This window comes from Antennarius striatus, chromosome 21, assembly GCF_040054535.1.
Source record: "Antennarius striatus isolate MH-2024 chromosome 21, ASM4005453v1, whole genome shotgun sequence".
NCBI lineage: Eukaryota > Metazoa > Chordata > Actinopteri > Lophiiformes > Antennariidae > Antennarius > Antennarius striatus.
Genome location: NC_090796.1, coordinates 6,555,525 through 6,572,829, shown reverse-complemented (window position 1 = coordinate 6,572,829; position 17,305 = coordinate 6,555,525). Strand labels below are relative to the sequence as shown.

Sequence of the window (17,305 nt, the reverse complement as noted above, 5' to 3'; positions counted from 1 at the left end):
GACCCTGCTGGTACTTTTGATTAGGTGTTGGACTCTTTCGAGTCCAAAAGGGGGATTGTTGGAATTATATCTTTTTATGTTATGTTGGAATTATATCTTTTTATGTTATGTTGGAATTATATCTTTTTATGTTATGTTGGAATTATATCTTTTTATGTTATTTTGCTGTGGAAAGTTACTGAGCTTAAAGTTCATCTTAGGTCACATCACGTGACAGTTAGAACTGCTGACTTATGCTAAATTGCTTGCACAGCTAGTCGAGCAGAAACTCTTGCAAGGCCGTCTTCCTCTTTCTTCTCTGATAATTGGCGTATATCTTCTTAGATAATTGGCGTATAGCTACGATAGTTTTCATGACCTGTCTGCTTATCACCTCTTGCCAGGCCGTCTGCAAGGCCGTCTTCCTCTTTCTTCTCAGATAATTGGCGCATCATGACATCACCTGAATGTAACCCACTGTCTTGCCTGCTATCTTGCAGCTGTTGTGATACCAGGTGAACCCCGCCTTCTGATGTGCATAAAATCCATGTGCTGCAAGTGCATCCTCGCACTCTGCAGGAAGTAATCTCCCATGAGACAAAGTGCCGAGAATATTCTCTTTGCAATTGAAAAATAAACTTTGAAGCGTCGACATTTCACTGAGTGTTTTGTTTATTTAACTCTGTTCAGAAATTGTCCACAACCAAGAGAAAACGAACACGAAGCTGGAGGACCAAGGGTCTTTAGGACCATATTATTTGGCTCCACTTCAACACTCTCCATCTCAAAACTTGATAGCGAAAGCTCCCACATATTTCAGCTAACCTTTTACAAACTTTTATTGAAGTAATCTTCCGTACTTCAGAGCTAGCTTAGCTTATCTTTGTTGCTAACTATGGCTACGCTTCCCTCTGTCCACTCTCCTTCTCTCTGCTGCTCAGTCTGTCGGATGTTTAGTTTTTCCCCCCGCTTCCTTCAGCGAAAGGGGCATCTGCACGAAGTGTAGTGCCTTTTCTCGGATGGAAGCAAGACTTAGTCATTTGGAGGCACTGGTTCGCTCCTTAACTGAAAACATAGCAGTGCCACCTAGTCAGGTAGCTTTAGCCGGAGCGGACCCACCGGCTCACGTTAGCCACGCCCTAGCTCACGTTAGCCACTCCCCAGCTCAGGTTAGCCACTCCCCAGCTCAGGTTAGCCACTCCCCAGCTCAGGTTAGCCACTCCCCAGCTCAGGTTAGCCACTCCCCTGCTCAGGTTAGCCACTCCCCAGCTCAGGTTAGCCACTCCCCAGCTCAGGTTAGCCACGCCCCAGCTCAGGTTAGCCACTCCCCAGCTCAGGTTAGCCACTCCCCAGCTCAGGTTAGCCACTCCCCAGCTCAGGTTAGCCACTCCCCAGCTCACGTTAGCCACGCCCCAGCTCAGGTTAGCCACTCCCCAGCTCAGGTTAGCCACTCCCCAGCTCAGGTTAGCCACTCCCCAGCTCAGGTTAGCCACTCCCCAGCTCAGGTTAGCCACTCCCCAGCTCAGGTTAGCCACTCCCCAGCTCAGGTTAGCCACTCCCCAGCTCAGGTTAGCCGTCCTCCAGCAGCCCCCGAGCAGGAGCAGTGGGTGACTGTTCGTAGGAAACATAGTGGCAGGCGAAAGCCTCGGGTTCACCACCAATCCCCGCAACCACTCGTTATCTCGAACAGCTTTTCCCCGCTCAGCGACACACCCGCTGAGGAACCTACTCTGGTGACTGGCAGCTCTGTGGTGCGGCACGTTAAACTAGAGACACCAGCGACCATAGTCAAGTGTATCCCGGGTGCCGCATGTCTTCACTCAACCGCTGGCTGTCTAGGTGGTGTCCTGCTAATGACATTCAGTTTGTTGATAATTGGCGGACTTTTTGGGGAAAACCCGGTCTCATCAGGAGAGACAGCATACATCCCACTTGGAATGGCGCTGCTCTCCTGTCAAAAAATCTGACCACTTTTATTTCTGCCCCAAAACCATGACCCAGAGTTGAGACCGGGATGCAGAGTCGCAGTCTTAAACAAGTCTCTGCACTCCTAGAACGGTCACCCACTGTACCTTCACCCACTGTAATGTTACCCACTGTAATGTTACCCACTGTAATGTTACCCACTACACTTTCACCTACTGTATTGTCACCCACTGTACACACCATTGAGACTGTGTCTGTCCCTCGACCATTTAAAGTTAATTCATGCAAATTCAAGTCATTTCAAGTCCAGAGGAAAGCAACTGGACATCCAAATTTAATAAAAATCAAAACCGGGACTTCAACAGCTCCGGAGTACAAAACAATCAAATGTGGTCTCCTAAATATTAGATCTCTGTCTTCAAAAGCTGTTTTAATCAATGACATTATATCAGATTATCAAATAGATTTATTCTGTTTAACGGAAACCTGGCTAAGTGAGGATGAGTATTTTTCCCTAAATGAAGCTACTCCTCCTAGTCACCTAAATTATCAGATCCCTCGAGTCTCAGGCAGAGGTGGTGGAGTTGCATCAATTTTTAATTCCTTGCTAGAATTGAGCCTTAAACCAAAAATTATCTTCAATTCATTTGAAAGTCTTAGTCTGAGCCTATCAAACCCAATCCAGAAACTACTTCAGCCCCTATTATTTGTCATCATCTATCGTCCTCCTGGTCCATACAGTGACTTTCTTTCCGAATTTGCCGATTTCTTAACTAGTTTAATTCTTAAAACTGATAAGGTCATAATTGTTGGTGATTTCAATATTCACGTGGATGACAGTAATGATAGCCTCAGTAGGGCATTTATGTCATTACTAGACTCCATAGGCTTTAGTCAGTGTGTACAGGAACCTACCCGCCAGTTCGAGCATACTCTGGATTTAGTCTTGATTTATGGGATTGAAATTGAGGAGTTGGTCATCTTTCCTCGTAATCCTATCCTTTCTGACCACTGCCTGATAACTTTTGACATTCGGCTATTGTGTAATTGTCTTCCTGCAAAAAACGTTTGTACTAGAAACTTATCAGATCATACTATTTCTAAATTTAGGGAAGAAATCCCAAGTATGCTTAATCTAATCCCACTATTGAACTACACAGCGGGTCATTTTCTGAACTCAGTTAATGCTAGCCCATCTCAAATTGATGAGTTTGTTGATGTTACTTCAGACTCTCTGCGAAAAACCTTAGATTTAATTGCTCCACTAAAAAATAAGACTATAAAACAGGGGATGCGAGCTCCCTGGTTTAATTCTCATACCCACCAATTAAAGCAAGAATCCCGACAACTTGAGAGGAAATGGCGTTCTACTAAATTAGAAGAATACCGCACTGCGTGGCATGATGGTTTACATAAATACAGGAAGGCACTTCGTTCCGCTAGAGCAGCCTATTATTCATCATTAATCGAGGACAATAGAAACAATCACAGATTCTTGTTCAGTACTGTATCCAGACTGACAGAACCACAGTGCATTTGTGCCTAGTATTCCATCAAGTCTCCACAGCAATGATTTTATGAATTTCTTCAATAATAAGATCCTGCTCATCAGAGACAAAATTAATGATGTCCTATCCTCAAACTCTGGTCCTTCTTTAGGTCCCTTAGAAAACACACAGCTGACTCCTGAACCCTTTGGTTCCATGGATGTCTTTTCTCCAACAGATTAGTCATCTGATTAAAATAATCTCCTCAGCTAAACCATCCTCCTTTCTGTTAGATCCAATTCCAACTAAACTCATCAAAGAAGCCTTACCTTTACTTGGCAACCACTTCCTTAATATAATTAACATGTCTTTATCTACTGGATATGTACCACGGTCCTTTAAAGTTGCTGTAATTAAGCCACTTCTCAAAAAACCTAACCTGGACCCTACTGTTCTAAATAATTATCGACCCATCTCAAATCTACCGTTTTTATCTAAGATCTTGGAGAAAATAGTCGCTAATCAGTTATGTGATTTCCTTAAATCCAACAGTTTATTCGAGAATTTCCAGTCAGGTTTCAGGGAACATCATAGTACGGAAACAGCACTTGTCAAGGTTAGCAACGACCTTCTAACCGCTTCAGACAGAGGACTTGTTTCTATACTGGTTCTCTTGGACCTCAGTGCGGCGTTTGACACAATTGACCACAATATTCTTCTGGCACGTCTGGACCAAACAATTGGTATTAAGGAATCAGCACTGATGTGGTTTAAGTCCTATTTAACTGACTGTTCCCAGTTTGTTCACGTTAATAACAACTCCCCTCAGTCAACTACAGTTAGTTAAGGAGTTCCTCAAGGCTCGGTTCTTGGTCCAATACTGTTTATCTTGTACATGCTTCCTCTGGGTAATTTGATAAGGAAACACTCCATCAACTTCCATTGTTATGCCGATGATACGCAATTATATCTCTCGATTAAACCTGACGAAGTCAGCCAGTTATGCAAATTACAGGTGTGTATCAAAGGGATTAAAGATTGGATGACGAATAACTTTTTGCATCTCAATTCTGATAAAACTGAGGTTGTTGTGCTCGGCCCAAAAACTGTTAGGGATGTAGTGCCCAGTGATGTAATTACCTTGGATGGCATCACGTTTGAGGCCAAAACCACTGCGAGGAACCTAGGTGTCATCTTTGATCAGGATCTCTCGTTTAACACACACATTAAGCAGGTTTCTAGAACGGCCTTTTTCCATCTCCGAAACATTGCTAAAATCAGGCATATTTTAAAACGGAGTGATGCAGAGAAATTAATCCACGCTTTCATCACTTCCAGACTAGATTACTGTAACGCACTTTTTTCAGGCTGCCCCAAAAAGTCGCTGAAGAGTCTTCAACTAATTCAGAATGCTGCCGCCCGTGTTCTGACCAGGACCAGTGCCAGGGACCATATTTCTCCTGTGCTGGCTTCTCTGCACTGGCTTCCTGTGAAAGCTAGGATAGATTTTAAAATACTCCTCCTCACTTACAAAGCCCTTCGTGGCCAGGCACCGACCTACCTGAAGGAACTTTTAGTTCCTTATAATCCATCTAGAGCATTACGCTCTCAGCATACTGGCCTACTGGTGGTTCCTAGAATTTATAAAAGTAGGACGGGGGCTAGAGCCTTTTGCGATCAAGCCCCTCTATTGTGGAACCACCTCCCTACCTCAGTTCGGGGGGCAGACACCCTCTCACTATTTAAGACTAGACTTAAAACTTTTCTTTTTCATAAATTTTACAATTAATGGCAACTTAGGTTACTACGTTTATATTCATATAGACCTACACTGCTGGAGACTCAACATCCAGACTCACTGAGTTCCTCTCTCCTCTCTCTTCTCTCCAACCATCTCTGTTACTCCTCCTCCTCTCTGACCTCACTCTTCAAGTCTCCAATCACACCGTACTAACTAAACTTCTTCCCTGGAGTCTCTGTGCTCTATGTCCTCACAGGTTTTTCTCAGGTTCACCCCTCATCCGCCCATCTGCTATGGACCTGCTCTTCCCATCCCACCAGTACCACCCCTAACCTAATTATCGGCTGGGGTCCGGCTTCCTTTTTCCTCCGCGCCACCATACTGTTCCACCCCTCATCCACCCATCCGCTGTGGACCATCTGCTGTGGACCTGCACCTCCCATCCACCATTATCACCCCCCACCTATCCATCGACTGGGGTCCTGCTGCCTGTCTTCCTTGGTGTCATCTTACTTTTCCACCCCTCATCCGCCCAGCCGCCGTGGACCTTCCTCTGTGGACCTGCACCTCCGAGCCCACCAGTATCACCCCCATCTCTCCATGTGCTGTGCACCTTATCCTCCAAGCCCACCAGTACCACCCCTCAACTATCCATCGGCTGGGGTCCTGCTTCCTTTCATCCTCCGTGCCGCCATACAGTCATCCACACAGCTGTAATTGTGCCTTGACTTTAGCAACCTTAACCATATTGATACTGTCTCTATCTGGCCTATCTGTCACTCTCTCTGTCTCTCTCTCTCTGATGCTGTTCTTGTCTTCCTTTGATTTCTTTTCCACCCAACCGGTTGAGGCGGATGGCCGCCCAAAAGAGTCTGGGTCCTGCCCGGAGTTTCTTCCTCATGGAGGGAGTTTTTCCCCGCCACTGTCGCTTATGCTTGCTCTGGAGGGTTCAGTTGGGTTTCTCTGTCTGTTAAAGCGCTTTGAAATGTCTGCTGTCATGATTAAGCGCTATATAAATAAAACTTGATTGATTGACCCTCCTCCTTTAAAAGCTGGCGTTACATCATGGTGGAAAGTCCATCGCAGATTTGACTGTTTCACAATGAACAAACAACCTGCTTCAGGTGATCAATACAAGAAGTTGATAATCACAGGACAACTTGTTTTGATGAAAATGAGACTCAGACTGTTTGAGACAAAATTGTAATTATGAAATCCAGCAAGTCTGCGGTGAAAGTACAGCTTTGTTCATGTGGATTGTTTTACTGATTGATTAAATAGTTTGTGATATCTGATGGATAGATTACGTTACCCATAACCTGATATATAGAGATGGACTGAGCTTGAGCCGCTACCATACCAATAACAAACAGCAGCTAACCTTACAAACACATCATCCAGAAAAAGTCCAGTGTGATGACAGAGCAGTCTGAACTTTATGAATCATTTCAAACTTTATTAACAGTAGTTTATTAAAAGTAGTTAATAAACAAATGGAACACTCTGTTCTTTCCTTGGATCAAATAGAGAGGCCACAAGCATTCCCACGTTTCTGTTCAAAAATGAAGACTAAGAAAACTCTGTCACATCCTGCCTGTCATTTCATATTTTTTAAATTCTTGCTGGGGTTGTCCTCCTGTAGGAGTCAAGTGATGTATTGGGTCTCCTGGGGATAATTGGTGCTCAGGTAGGAACTAATGTTGGCCGAGTTTAGCTTCTGCACCGAAGTATTAAGTTTTTTGACCACTGAACTCTGAATGCTTTGCTATTTCATGTTAACCATTGATCGAGTCAACTGAAATAAAACAATAATCAAACATGAAGTGTTGTGTTGGACTTTTTTACTTACAGGAAGCACATCAGAGCATCATTCACGTAAGAGCGGTGGAATCTCATAGTGGATTAAGGCTTGGATTAGCCTCTACACCCCCCGAGGATAGAATTCATTCAGCAGAGGTAGAGATGTAAAAACCAGGTCTGGACAGAACAGCTGCTCAAGACATTTTTATTATTTATTATTCTAAGACTCCTAAACAATGGAAAATGGCACTTTTCTAAATTCACCCCAGCATTTATGAACCAACATTGATGTCATTTTGTGGAGGGGGTTTTGTACATTAAAACATTTGTCATGTAATATTTACCTGACACTCTACCTGCAAACACACTAAAGTTACAAGAGAAAGCAACAAGCCTTATTAAAAACAACAGTTACCTTTTCATTAACCTTCATCTTGGTTCATGACAGACAAACTGGTGTCAGTGTATTTAACGCCTCATGGACCCAGCTGAGCAGTCAGAGCATCTATCAGCTCTTGCTTTTTGGTCCCAGTGGTGCAAACCCCATACTGTTTGCAGGCCTCCTTCAAAACGGGCACAGTCAGTTTTCCCAGGGTCCCTTTCTGCGCATGGGCCTTCAGCTCGTCTTCAGACACCTCTACTTTGGGCTTCTTCTCAGCTCCACCTCCAGAGTCAGCTATGAGTTAATTCATGGAGAAAACATTCAGTCACTGGAACAGGCACATGAATGCTGGTGAAGTTATTACGTTTACATCCACTTCCTACCTAATTTGCGTTTGGCAGCTGGTTTGCTCTCGGGATTGTAGCCCTCAGGATAGACCAGATCTTTAAACTCCTGAGCCAATGGACCCACACGAGAGTTAATCTGGTCCACCTTTGGCACTGAGATAAAGACAGAGAGGCAGATGAGTGTGAAACACAACAGAGGAACCAGATCCGTGTTGAATTTATTACTTATTTAGTATGTGTTAATCTGAATCTTACTGATGAGGTCCTCTGTGTCCTCTGGAGCCATCATATCAAGAGCCAAGGCCTCCAGGTTCCTATAATGCTGCTGGATGACTGGATTTTCAAAAGCATCACTCCTGCGTTATATTTAAAACGGCAAGAGGTAGTATTATTATTGACCTTGGCATATTTAGGACTTTATGTATTGTTTTGAGTATACTAGGTGATTTTTATATATTAATTTTCTTCTGTCGTCCCTGCGTGGATGGCGCTGAACATAATGCTCAGTCGGGACCGGGAGCACACAAATCCGATGGTTGATTGCCAACGAAACAAAACAGGTGAAGAGGAGATGGACTCAACAGGGAGGAGAGCAGTAACAACCAGGACACACAGACCGCAGGAGCTACCGGAGATTCAGACATGCAGCTACAGAACCATCACTCCCAGCATGGCCAGTTACGTCCTTTTTAAGAAATGAATGTAACCTCAAAACACCATTGTTAAATCAAAATCCATAATAAAATACCATAAATACAGGTTCGGTACCTGTATTTAAAACGCAGCTTGGTGACAATCTGCTTCATCTTGTCCACCTGCACTTGTGAAGCAGACGAGAACTGAGGCGTGTCCAACGTCCGAGTGTCGTCGGCATACGGCAGGTAGATCATGTTGAAACCTGAGGCACACAGAGTAAACAAGTTGCTTCAGTGCACAATAGTACCTTAACTATAACACAATTATACATTTTGCCTCTTTAAAAAGGCGGATGAACCAAATTTACCAGTTCGGGATTATTAAAGTATATCTAATCTAATCTAAACAGACTGGTAGAAATAGGTGGTGCTTATGTTTGTTTGAACTGGATAAATAAAGCCATACTCCAGCTGAGCCCAGGAGTGGATTACCTGGTGGTGTAATCTGTATCTTCCCCTCGTCGACCTGCTCTTTCTGAGGCACCAGGGCGGCAAATCGAGGCGGGCTGTTTCGTCGAATGACACAGCGACACAGAGCAAACAAGTTCCTCTCGCTGCACTTCGTCAGCAAAGCAGAGAACAAGCATGCACTGCCTGAAGGGGTCAACAAAGGATTCACTACAGTTTAGTGTAAAGCAAAGATAGCAGTTCAAACTAGACAAAAATCCACTGATTCTCCTCACACAGTTTACAAATACACACACAGTCCAGTCACATGCAAAGAGACCAGCAGCTCTACCTTTCACGTCTTCCTCCTCGGGATAGATGAAGACGGCGGGCCGGATGTGATGGTGAACTTTGAGTTTTTCCATCGGTTTGAATCCGATCAGATACATCCCTGGATCTTCAAACTTCTTGATGGAGATCACCTCATCTTCCTCCATCACTATCTGCCTCTTACCGTACGTCTACAGCAGAGAGGTAAAGAACCAAGCAGAAAAAAAAAAGAGCACAAACAGTAATCTGATTAAATATGACATCAGATGCTGATTAAATTTGGGTGAATCTGGATCTTGTTGACACATTTGCCTCCTCATCTGTTTGTCATTGTGAATTCTAAAGTTATTACTGTTCATATCTTTGACAAACACAAGCTTCATGAACCTCACCAAAACTAGAAGGCATTTCTCACCTGGGCTTTCTTAATGGCGCCGGGCAGCAGTATGCTTCCTGTCTGGGTGTGGAAGGTTCGGGTTTTGCTGCGGACGGGTTCGTTGTTCTCCCTGTAAAGTCTGATGGGAGCTGGTTTCCGAGCCGTCACTGCAGTTGCATATATTCCCACAGCTACGTTTACGCCCTCACCCAGACACAGGCTCAACCTAAAATGGTAAAGAGTCAGTAGGTGTTAATAAACACAAACTTGAACCACAATGGAAGAAGAAATAAAACAAGTAAGCATTTGTAATGATCAAGACAGTATGAATAAACTTGTATCCATCTGAAAAAGCTGATATGTGACCTGGCCATGGCTCTCTTCTTCTGCTCCTTGGCTCGCACTCTCTTCTGGAGGTCCTCCAGTTTGTCACAGGGCTCTAACTGTAGCCCCAAATCGCTTTCGTCTTCAGGAGGACTTACAACATCACAAAAAAAGTGTGACACATCAAAGCCACCGGCTTTTTTCAGATACATCAAATCAATGACGACTCCTAAGAGAGAAGGGATTAGTTATTTATCACACAAAGGACGAATATTAATCATTCATTCACATTCTTGAAGATAAAAGGATCATAATCATCCCGTTTTCAGCCAATTATCCCAAATTACGGGATGAGTTGGAGCCTAACCCAGCTGCCCAGAGGTGAGGCACACCCCAGATGAGAGGCTTTTCTTTTGGTCCAGACGTACCAGTGTCTTTGAGGTCGCTGGCCTTGGTGCGAGCTTGTCGGTCCTTCACACTGTCGCCTCCATGTGGGTCATCGACGCATGTGAAAATCATCAGCCGCTTATGTGAAAGGCGTAGCTTGATATCACTGTAGAGGTTGGAGCAGCACCACAGGGCATCGCCTAACGACGTCTCCCCACTGCCCATGGTGTCAGCAGCTAGCTGAGCTCCTTTCATCCCACGCAAAGCATCCACCTCCTGCACTCGCTTTGCTCCTGTGGGAAATAGATGGCGGACAGGCAAATGTTTGTTTCAAGTTAAGGAATAAATAAAGGTGCAAAAATTATGTGTGACAATTTTAAGAGTTATTTAGATTTATAAAAGAAGATTTTTTTGTGTGTTTATGATCATATATTGATATTTTTACATATTCTTATTTTTGTGAAACAATATCTTACAATAACAAATTACTAAGCTGATCTTTTTCTTTTATGAGGCGTGAAGTCTCTGCACAAGTACTGCTTTATAAAAACATGATTGAGTGCAGCATCTCACCAGGTTCATCAAGGTCATGATAGACATAGACATGCTTGAAGGAGTTCCTGGGATTTTTGCTTTGCTCTGTCCCATAGAAAACCAAAGCCACCAGGTCCCTGTAACTGCTAATAATCTTACTAGTGTACACACTGCGCACAACCTAAGGGGAGAGCATACAGATATTATAACTATTATCATCATTACACATTGATTACAAACATCATTACACACACTATTGCTCCTGTTCTCTCTATCTCTCTCCCTCCTTCTCCTGTTCTCTCTCTCATGCCTTTGTGTAGTGGATCATCGGCAATCGGCTACCTCTGTCTGCTTCCGTGGCTGGTGATATCAAAAGCTGCACAATGGTCCTGTTTCACCATCCACTAGGGGAGTCTGGTTTTGTCTCATTTGGTTCTGTTTTGGTTTTTGGGTTTTGGAAGGGTAATTGTTGCCTAAGTCATTGTTCTCAATGACTTAGGCACTTTTTGGTCTGTCCTCAGAGTGGTGGATCCTTGGCAATCGGTGACCTCTGTGTGCTTCATCGGCTGGTGGTGACTCGCTCTACTGGATGGATCAGCGTGCTTTTGTCATACATTTATTATTGTCATTATTATTGTGTTATTAATCTGTACATGTGTTATTAATCTATTGCTTCGTCTGTCCACTCCTGGAAGAGGGGTCACTCCTCTGCAGTCTTCCTGAGGTTTCCTCATCCATTTTTTCCCCTGTTAAAAGGGTTTTGGGGGAAGTTGTTCCACATCCGATGTGAGGGTCGTACTGCTCGCAGTGCACAAAGGTCAGAGGGATATCGCCCATGTGCAGAATGTAAAGCACTTTGAGACATTGTTTGTGAATCTGGGCTATATAAGAATAAATAAACTTGAAACTTGAGTATATCTGAGAACAATAACACCAAATATGGCAATAAATGAAATACTGATATATAGTATTCTTATGAGGTTCTTAATTATGAACTGAATTTCCAAACATGTCACAGAACAACAACAACAAATATAGCATGAATAAAAGAGGCAAGAAAAACTAAAGCATAAAGTTAGCTGGTCATATTACCTGCATGGTAAGATCGAAGTTGGAGGGCTGTCCATCTTCTCCTTTGATGAACATTTCCTTGCTGGCATCAACCAGGAACACCAGACTGTCTCTTCCTGTGGTCTTGTAATAACCTTACAGAGAGAGAAGGCCTGATATGTCTCTGTGGTCTAGAGATTAGAATGTCTTTTTTTGTTGTTGTTGGGAATTTTCTAATTTGATTTAAACGCAATTGAATCATGTAAATCTCATTTGTCATATTAAATATCACATTGAAGAAATGCAACCTGAAATTAAAAATGTAAGACAGGAATATGGACCGAACCGAAGGTAGGAAAGGTCAACTTTGCACTATTTGCTTTCCACGTGAAATAATGAGGACTTTTTCTAACCCCCAGACTGATCCCCTTCCTCATTCTCTTCCTCCTCCTCATCATTTCGGTAGTAGGCGTTCCACCCTTCCATTTGTAATGCTTCAGTCCCGTCAGAGTTCAGCAGTTCAACCTGAAGGAAGAAAATAGCACATCAAACACCTTTAATGCAGATTTGATATTTAAGAAGTGAAGTTTAGACCATCTTTATCTGTGGCTAGATAGGACTTGCATTTTGTAAGAAAGTACAAGCGAACATAAGACAGAAGTGAGGACCTAGCAGTGGACTAACACAAACAAAATGATCCTTTTATCAAATTTACGTCTCGTATTACTAAAATAGTAAGGCATAATTAAATAATGGACAAAGTCATTCATAAAATTTCACACACCACATCAACTTAAGTTAGCTAGCTAGCTAAGCTTTTCACGGCTACGACTAAGTTTAACTGATATTTGGGATCGGTTAGTTAACAACATTCCTCTAATGGTGTTAAAACTACCAGCAGCAAGAACAACACATACTGCGACTGCTTTCAACCTGTTACGGTGGTCTGCAGCCCCTCAAGTCAAAACCAGTATCTAAGGGTAGCGCGCTCTGAACGAGCACCAGCTCGGAGCGGCAGATGTGTAACTTGTCGTTCATTGGGTACTTTTTTTGTCAAATAAAAGATTGACCAATCCTGATAAGGTAGGCGGGACTAAGAGCTCGACTCCGGAAAATCGTCCCATGTGAATCGGAAGTCCTTTTTGTTTGGAGTTATGTTATTGTTTACGGTAACTCTCGACGCGTCCTACTTCAAGGATAATTACTGCTAAATTACTATTTACTTTTAATTTAATTTTTAGACCGTTTTTTACTTCCGTAACAATTCCACAACAAGATTTTTAGTCTACAAAGTAACAGTTAAAGTTTTGTTTTGTTAGTTACCGGTACGCTAGCTAGCCGGTAGTTGTGACTCAGCTAATTTTAGTAGCTGCAGTTTGGATTTTTCGCAAATTGCTTTTCTTCATCATGGACCAAATTCACTCTCATCCGGTTAAAGTTTATATTTACGACATATCCAAAGGCATGGCTCGTCAACTGAGTTATGCCATGCTGGGTAAGTTTGTGAATTGCCTCAGAACTTTGCTTCGGACAGTGTGGCCGGTACTCGGGCCTCATCGTTTTCCCTAGCTAGAGCTGGAACTGGTGATAATGTTTGAATTCTGATTTTTTTAATACAGGTAAACAACTTGATGGGATATGGTAAGTGTGGGCATTCTCTCAAAACTCGGTTGATTAACTATAGCTAACTACATTTACTGTTTTTGGGTGTCCTGCTGCAGGCACACTGCCATTGTGATCCACGGGACAGAGTATTTCTTTGGAGGCCAAGGCATCAGCTCTTGTTCACCTGTAAGTTAAGCTTCATCCTTTCCACAAATACAAAGAAACTGTTAAATTTCACGTTTACTTAAGTGAAATGCAAGTATGTGCAAGGTAGTACGTTTACAAGTGTTTGTCAGAGTGTTTGTATGAACGAAATAATGTACATACGTTATATGTGTGTTTCCTTCCAGGGTGGCACCATTCTGGGCGAGCCGGACTCCATTGTGGACCTTGGCTCCACTGAGGTGTCTTCAGAGATTTTTTTAGAATATGTGGTTGCACTGGGAGAGTCGACATACAGGTAACTCTAAATCCTAAAGGTCAGGATAGGCAGAGATCACTTTGCCATTAAGTAATTAAGACAGGTAACATGTGTTATAGCAGCTTTCTACCCATAATTTTAATAAACCATAACTTTTTGCTGAGCATCTATTTCATATTCCAATGTTTTGAACAAATAATTTCCAAGTCAAAATTAGAACAAGTAAAACCTTTGTAAGTTGAGGTCATCGCCACTCTGCTAATCTCTCATATAATGTGCAGTACTTTTATTTGACAGATTTTTCCAGTTTCATCAGGTGGTTTGGCCCGTAATTTTTAAGTCATAAAATCCACTTCATTTCAAATTTTTAGAAGAAATACATTGGAGACATGACAGGAACACAAACAAAAGAGTTAAATACATTTAGGTGATCACTTTCTATGGTACTTATTCCCTCAAAATGTGTCTGACTTGTTTATTCCTACTACTCATGCAGGATTTTCCTGGACTGTTTCATCAGTTTTTTCACAATAGTCATGTTTCCTCTATTTTTTTATATTCTCTTTGCACAGAGGTGACAAGTATAATCTGTTTGAGCACAACTGTAATACCTTCAGCAATGAGGTGGCTCAATTCCTCACAGGCAAAAAGATCCCGTCCTATGTCACAGACCTCCCATCAGAAGTACTATCCACGTGAGTCAGGATATAAAATGTGCAATAAAACTATTTTACTTTAGCAATGTGCTTGTTATTTTCTTTCTCTGCCTCGACTTATTTTTATGACTATGCAGTCAAAGCATCTGTTTATGTGACATAATGCAGAAATATTGAATTCTTAACATGTTTTAATACATAGAAGAATTGTATTATGATCCCAAACTATACTAATGCAGGGCCACCAAATTTGCAAAATCATTTTATAACAATTTAAATTTCTAACAATTATCAATCTGACTAATTGAAAGACATGCAATATAGCTGTAGAAAGCATTTATATGATACAAGTTCTGATTATGGGATCCAGGCAACCATGTCAAAATAGTGGAGGCCGGTTGATAATTGTAGGTTTAGGATAGTAATAATGTCCGTAATTACAAATAAAACATGAGACACACTGAACACAGGTTGATGGTCTGTTACTGGTCTTTTTCATTTACTGATGTACTTTTGGCACTAAGGGATATTAAATCATGACATTAATGAATGGTACAAGCGACATTGAAATAATCATGAAATCATGTAACCGGTAATATTCTGTTATTTGTGTCAGTATGACTATCTTTGCCTTTCTGTGTCTTATTTGGAGAGGCTTTGGTCCTCTTTTTAACTTATATTTCTTGTCTAGGTCATGTACTGTAAGACGGTTAGGCTGTAACCCTAATATCTGCTGTGTTCCCTTTTCAGGCCTTTTGGCCAGGCTCTCCGTCCTATACTGGATTCCATGGCTGTGAATCCTGGAGGCAGCAGCATAAACAGACAGCAATAGCACTTTTAGGAGAATGTGTTTATTTAGGTGTACTTCAGATAATTGGACAAAGTTATGTTTCAGTATTTTTTTTTAATACTGAATATCAATTTGATAAAACTTTGCGTTCTTCTCAACACAGCTTAACTTTTTTTTCGTTTTCTGTTATGTATAATGCCACTGAAGTTATATTTAAGAAAATAACCCATAAAATATATTTTCTCTTTTGGAAAATGTTGTTTAATGAGGTATAAGATGTGCATCTTAAAATGTCTGTGTTTTGTTTTTTTAACTGCTAAGAATTTTAAAATTGTTTCTATGTCACAGTTTGTATTTGCACTGTGCAGTATCTAATTTATATACCTATATATAGTCTATAAAAATATATAGACTGCATTTATTTAGAGTGTACAGTATTTCTACAACAAAGCCAATCACACAAAATATATCACTGCAAGATTGAGGAATCCCTCAAAGAGATGCCATAAGTGTCTTGATTTTTAGATTGTTCCCTTATCAAGACAGTTGCCTAAATATTGTGTTTATACTGAGAGCTTATTATTAGAATCGAGTATTTATAGATTATTATATAACTTATCATTACACCTATGTGATTATTAAACACATGGCTGCAAGTTGTTAAAAAGTACTTTTACATAAACAACCATGTTCTCTAAATTCTCATTAATTGTTAATATTTTGGCATTTGAGTGCACTTGGAAAGAGGTTTATTCTACACAAATATTAATTAAAGGACACACTGAAGTTACTGTGGATAGGGACTGTTTGTTAAAAATAACAAAATAAACATCCTTTATTTCTTAAAATTGCTGCACTGTTTTCTTTGTTTATTGAGGAAAGGCTCATCACTCTTTGCATTTTCACATTTTTACATTTATATATATGCATAGGATTGCACTGATGGATATACTCTAAAAAGCAGTCGTTAAAATGGGTTCATTATAAGAGGATGGGAAGTACGTCCTCTACGTTCAAGCATTATCAAGAATGGCCGCAGGGTGGCGCTTCAGGCTCACAGGAGTTCATTCTACTGTCAAAGAGCATACATGAAACAACTTTTATGTGTTAGCGCTGCTTAAATAGATGGTGTGTTAAGTATTGATGCTGTTATCTTACAGACTAAATATAGTTTATAAACTATATTTAGGGACGGTGGCAAAGCAGATAGTGCTGCTGCCTCACAGGTTGTTGGTTTGAAACCACCTGCGGCCGTTCTAAAATAACCCACCTAAAAGAATCCAGGATCTAACATATCATTGATAGAAACAGTTCAATCAGAGCCTTTTGTGAATTTTACAATCTTTAATGTTGCATCATCAAAAGTGGCATCAGTTACCAAATAATTTTCTCTAAAGAAGACAAATGTTTCTAGAAGATTTGGGGTATAAATTATGTGTTTTGTAATAAGAAGTATATGTACATATTGTATATACAGACAGAGCTACATACTGCATATTACACCATTGTATTTACTTTGCTATAATATTTGTCAGATCATACATGAATAATTATGTCTCTTTGTCTGTTACTCTGGTAAGGTGATGATGACCTTCTACCCTCTGCGTGTGTAACCAGCTGCTTTCACTACAAGTCAAATGCATAACGTACAGTCATATACCACTTGTTTTCACACATTGTCATAGTTGTGTAATCATACAAGGGAAAAGCCATCCGTGTTTTAGACAACCTCTCTGTTTATATTTGTATTCTCCTAGTTTACGCTTCATTTAGCCACTAATATGAAAACACATCACAATAATGTGACACAGCCTCTGGTACAGTAGGCCTGCTTTGTCCCTTTACTGTACATCAGCAATTGCATACAACTAATATAGATCTCTATGGATGATGTTCATCAACATGAAATAATATATTAATTTTAAATCTGACATCAATAGCAATTATAATAAAAAAGATTAAAGTTATTTAGATTATACAGCCCTTGTGGAACAAACTATACAGGAACTGCCATCACATAAACATATTTACACAACATTTAGAAGTAAAGCAGCACAAGCTATTTTCCACTTAGATTTACACCACAAA

The 17,305-nt window shown here is 41.1% G+C and overlaps 2 protein-coding genes across 3 annotated transcripts; one reads left to right on the top strand and one right to left on the bottom strand.

Annotated features, from left to right (window-relative positions):
- Window positions 1-6,996: 6,996 nt before the first annotated feature.
- xrcc6 (X-ray repair complementing defective repair in Chinese hamster cells 6) lies at window positions 6,997-12,762 on the bottom strand. 2 transcript variants are annotated; one of them, XM_068304656.1, is made up of 13 exons: window positions 12,663-12,762; window positions 12,159-12,270; window positions 11,788-11,900; window positions 10,735-10,876; window positions 10,203-10,454; window positions 9,817-10,003; window positions 9,490-9,676; window positions 9,097-9,265; window positions 8,790-8,951; window positions 8,431-8,560; window positions 7,918-8,018; window positions 7,699-7,815; window positions 6,997-7,609 (listed from the first exon to the last, which is right to left on the bottom strand). In XM_068304656.1, the coding sequence occupies exons 2-13, from the start codon at window positions 12,229-12,231 to the stop codon at window positions 7,410-7,412; spliced, it is 1,833 nt and encodes a 610-aa protein (XP_068160757.1). In that variant the 5' UTR covers window positions 12,232-12,270; window positions 12,663-12,762; the 3' UTR covers window positions 6,997-7,409. The 2 variants fall into 2 exon arrangements, with proteins under 2 accessions (XP_068160757.1, XP_068160758.1); XM_068304657.1 differs by having other exon boundaries at window positions 12,679-12,699.
- Window positions 12,763-12,889: 127 nt separating this feature from the next.
- On the top strand, window positions 12,890-16,041 carry desi1b (desumoylating isopeptidase 1b). The gene is made up of 6 exons (XM_068305471.1): window positions 12,890-13,240; window positions 13,365-13,386; window positions 13,467-13,536; window positions 13,701-13,810; window positions 14,344-14,466; window positions 15,178-16,041. The coding sequence occupies exons 1-6, from the start codon at window positions 13,153-13,155 to the stop codon at window positions 15,257-15,259; spliced, it is 495 nt and encodes a 164-aa protein (XP_068161572.1). The 5' UTR covers window positions 12,890-13,152; the 3' UTR covers window positions 15,260-16,041.
- The last annotated feature ends 1,264 nt before the right edge of the window (window positions 16,042-17,305 follow it).

Excerpts from the sequence above, each read along its gene's own strand:
- xrcc6 (XM_068304656.1), bottom strand. The coding sequence starts at position 12,231 with ATGGAAGGGTGGAACGCCTACTACCGAAATGATGAGGAGGAGGAAGAG. Across the intron at positions 11,901-12,158 it reads GGAAGGGGATCAGTCTGGGG|GTTATTACAAGACCACAGGA; the intron begins GTTAGAAAAAGT and ends TCTCTCTGTAAG. Across the intron at positions 10,455-10,734 it reads TCATGACCTTGATGAACCTG|GAGCAAAGCGAGTGCAGGAG; the intron begins GTGAGATGCTGC and ends TATTTCCCACAG.
- desi1b (XM_068305471.1), top strand. The coding sequence starts at position 13,153 with ATGGACCAAATTCACTCTCATCCGGTTAAAGTTTATATTTACGACATA. Across the intron at positions 13,537-13,700 it reads GCATCAGCTCTTGTTCACCT|GGTGGCACCATTCTGGGCGA; the intron begins GTAAGTTAAGCT and ends GTTTCCTTCCAG. Across the intron at positions 13,811-14,343 it reads CTGGGAGAGTCGACATACAG|AGGTGACAAGTATAATCTGT; the intron begins GTAACTCTAAAT and ends CTCTTTGCACAG.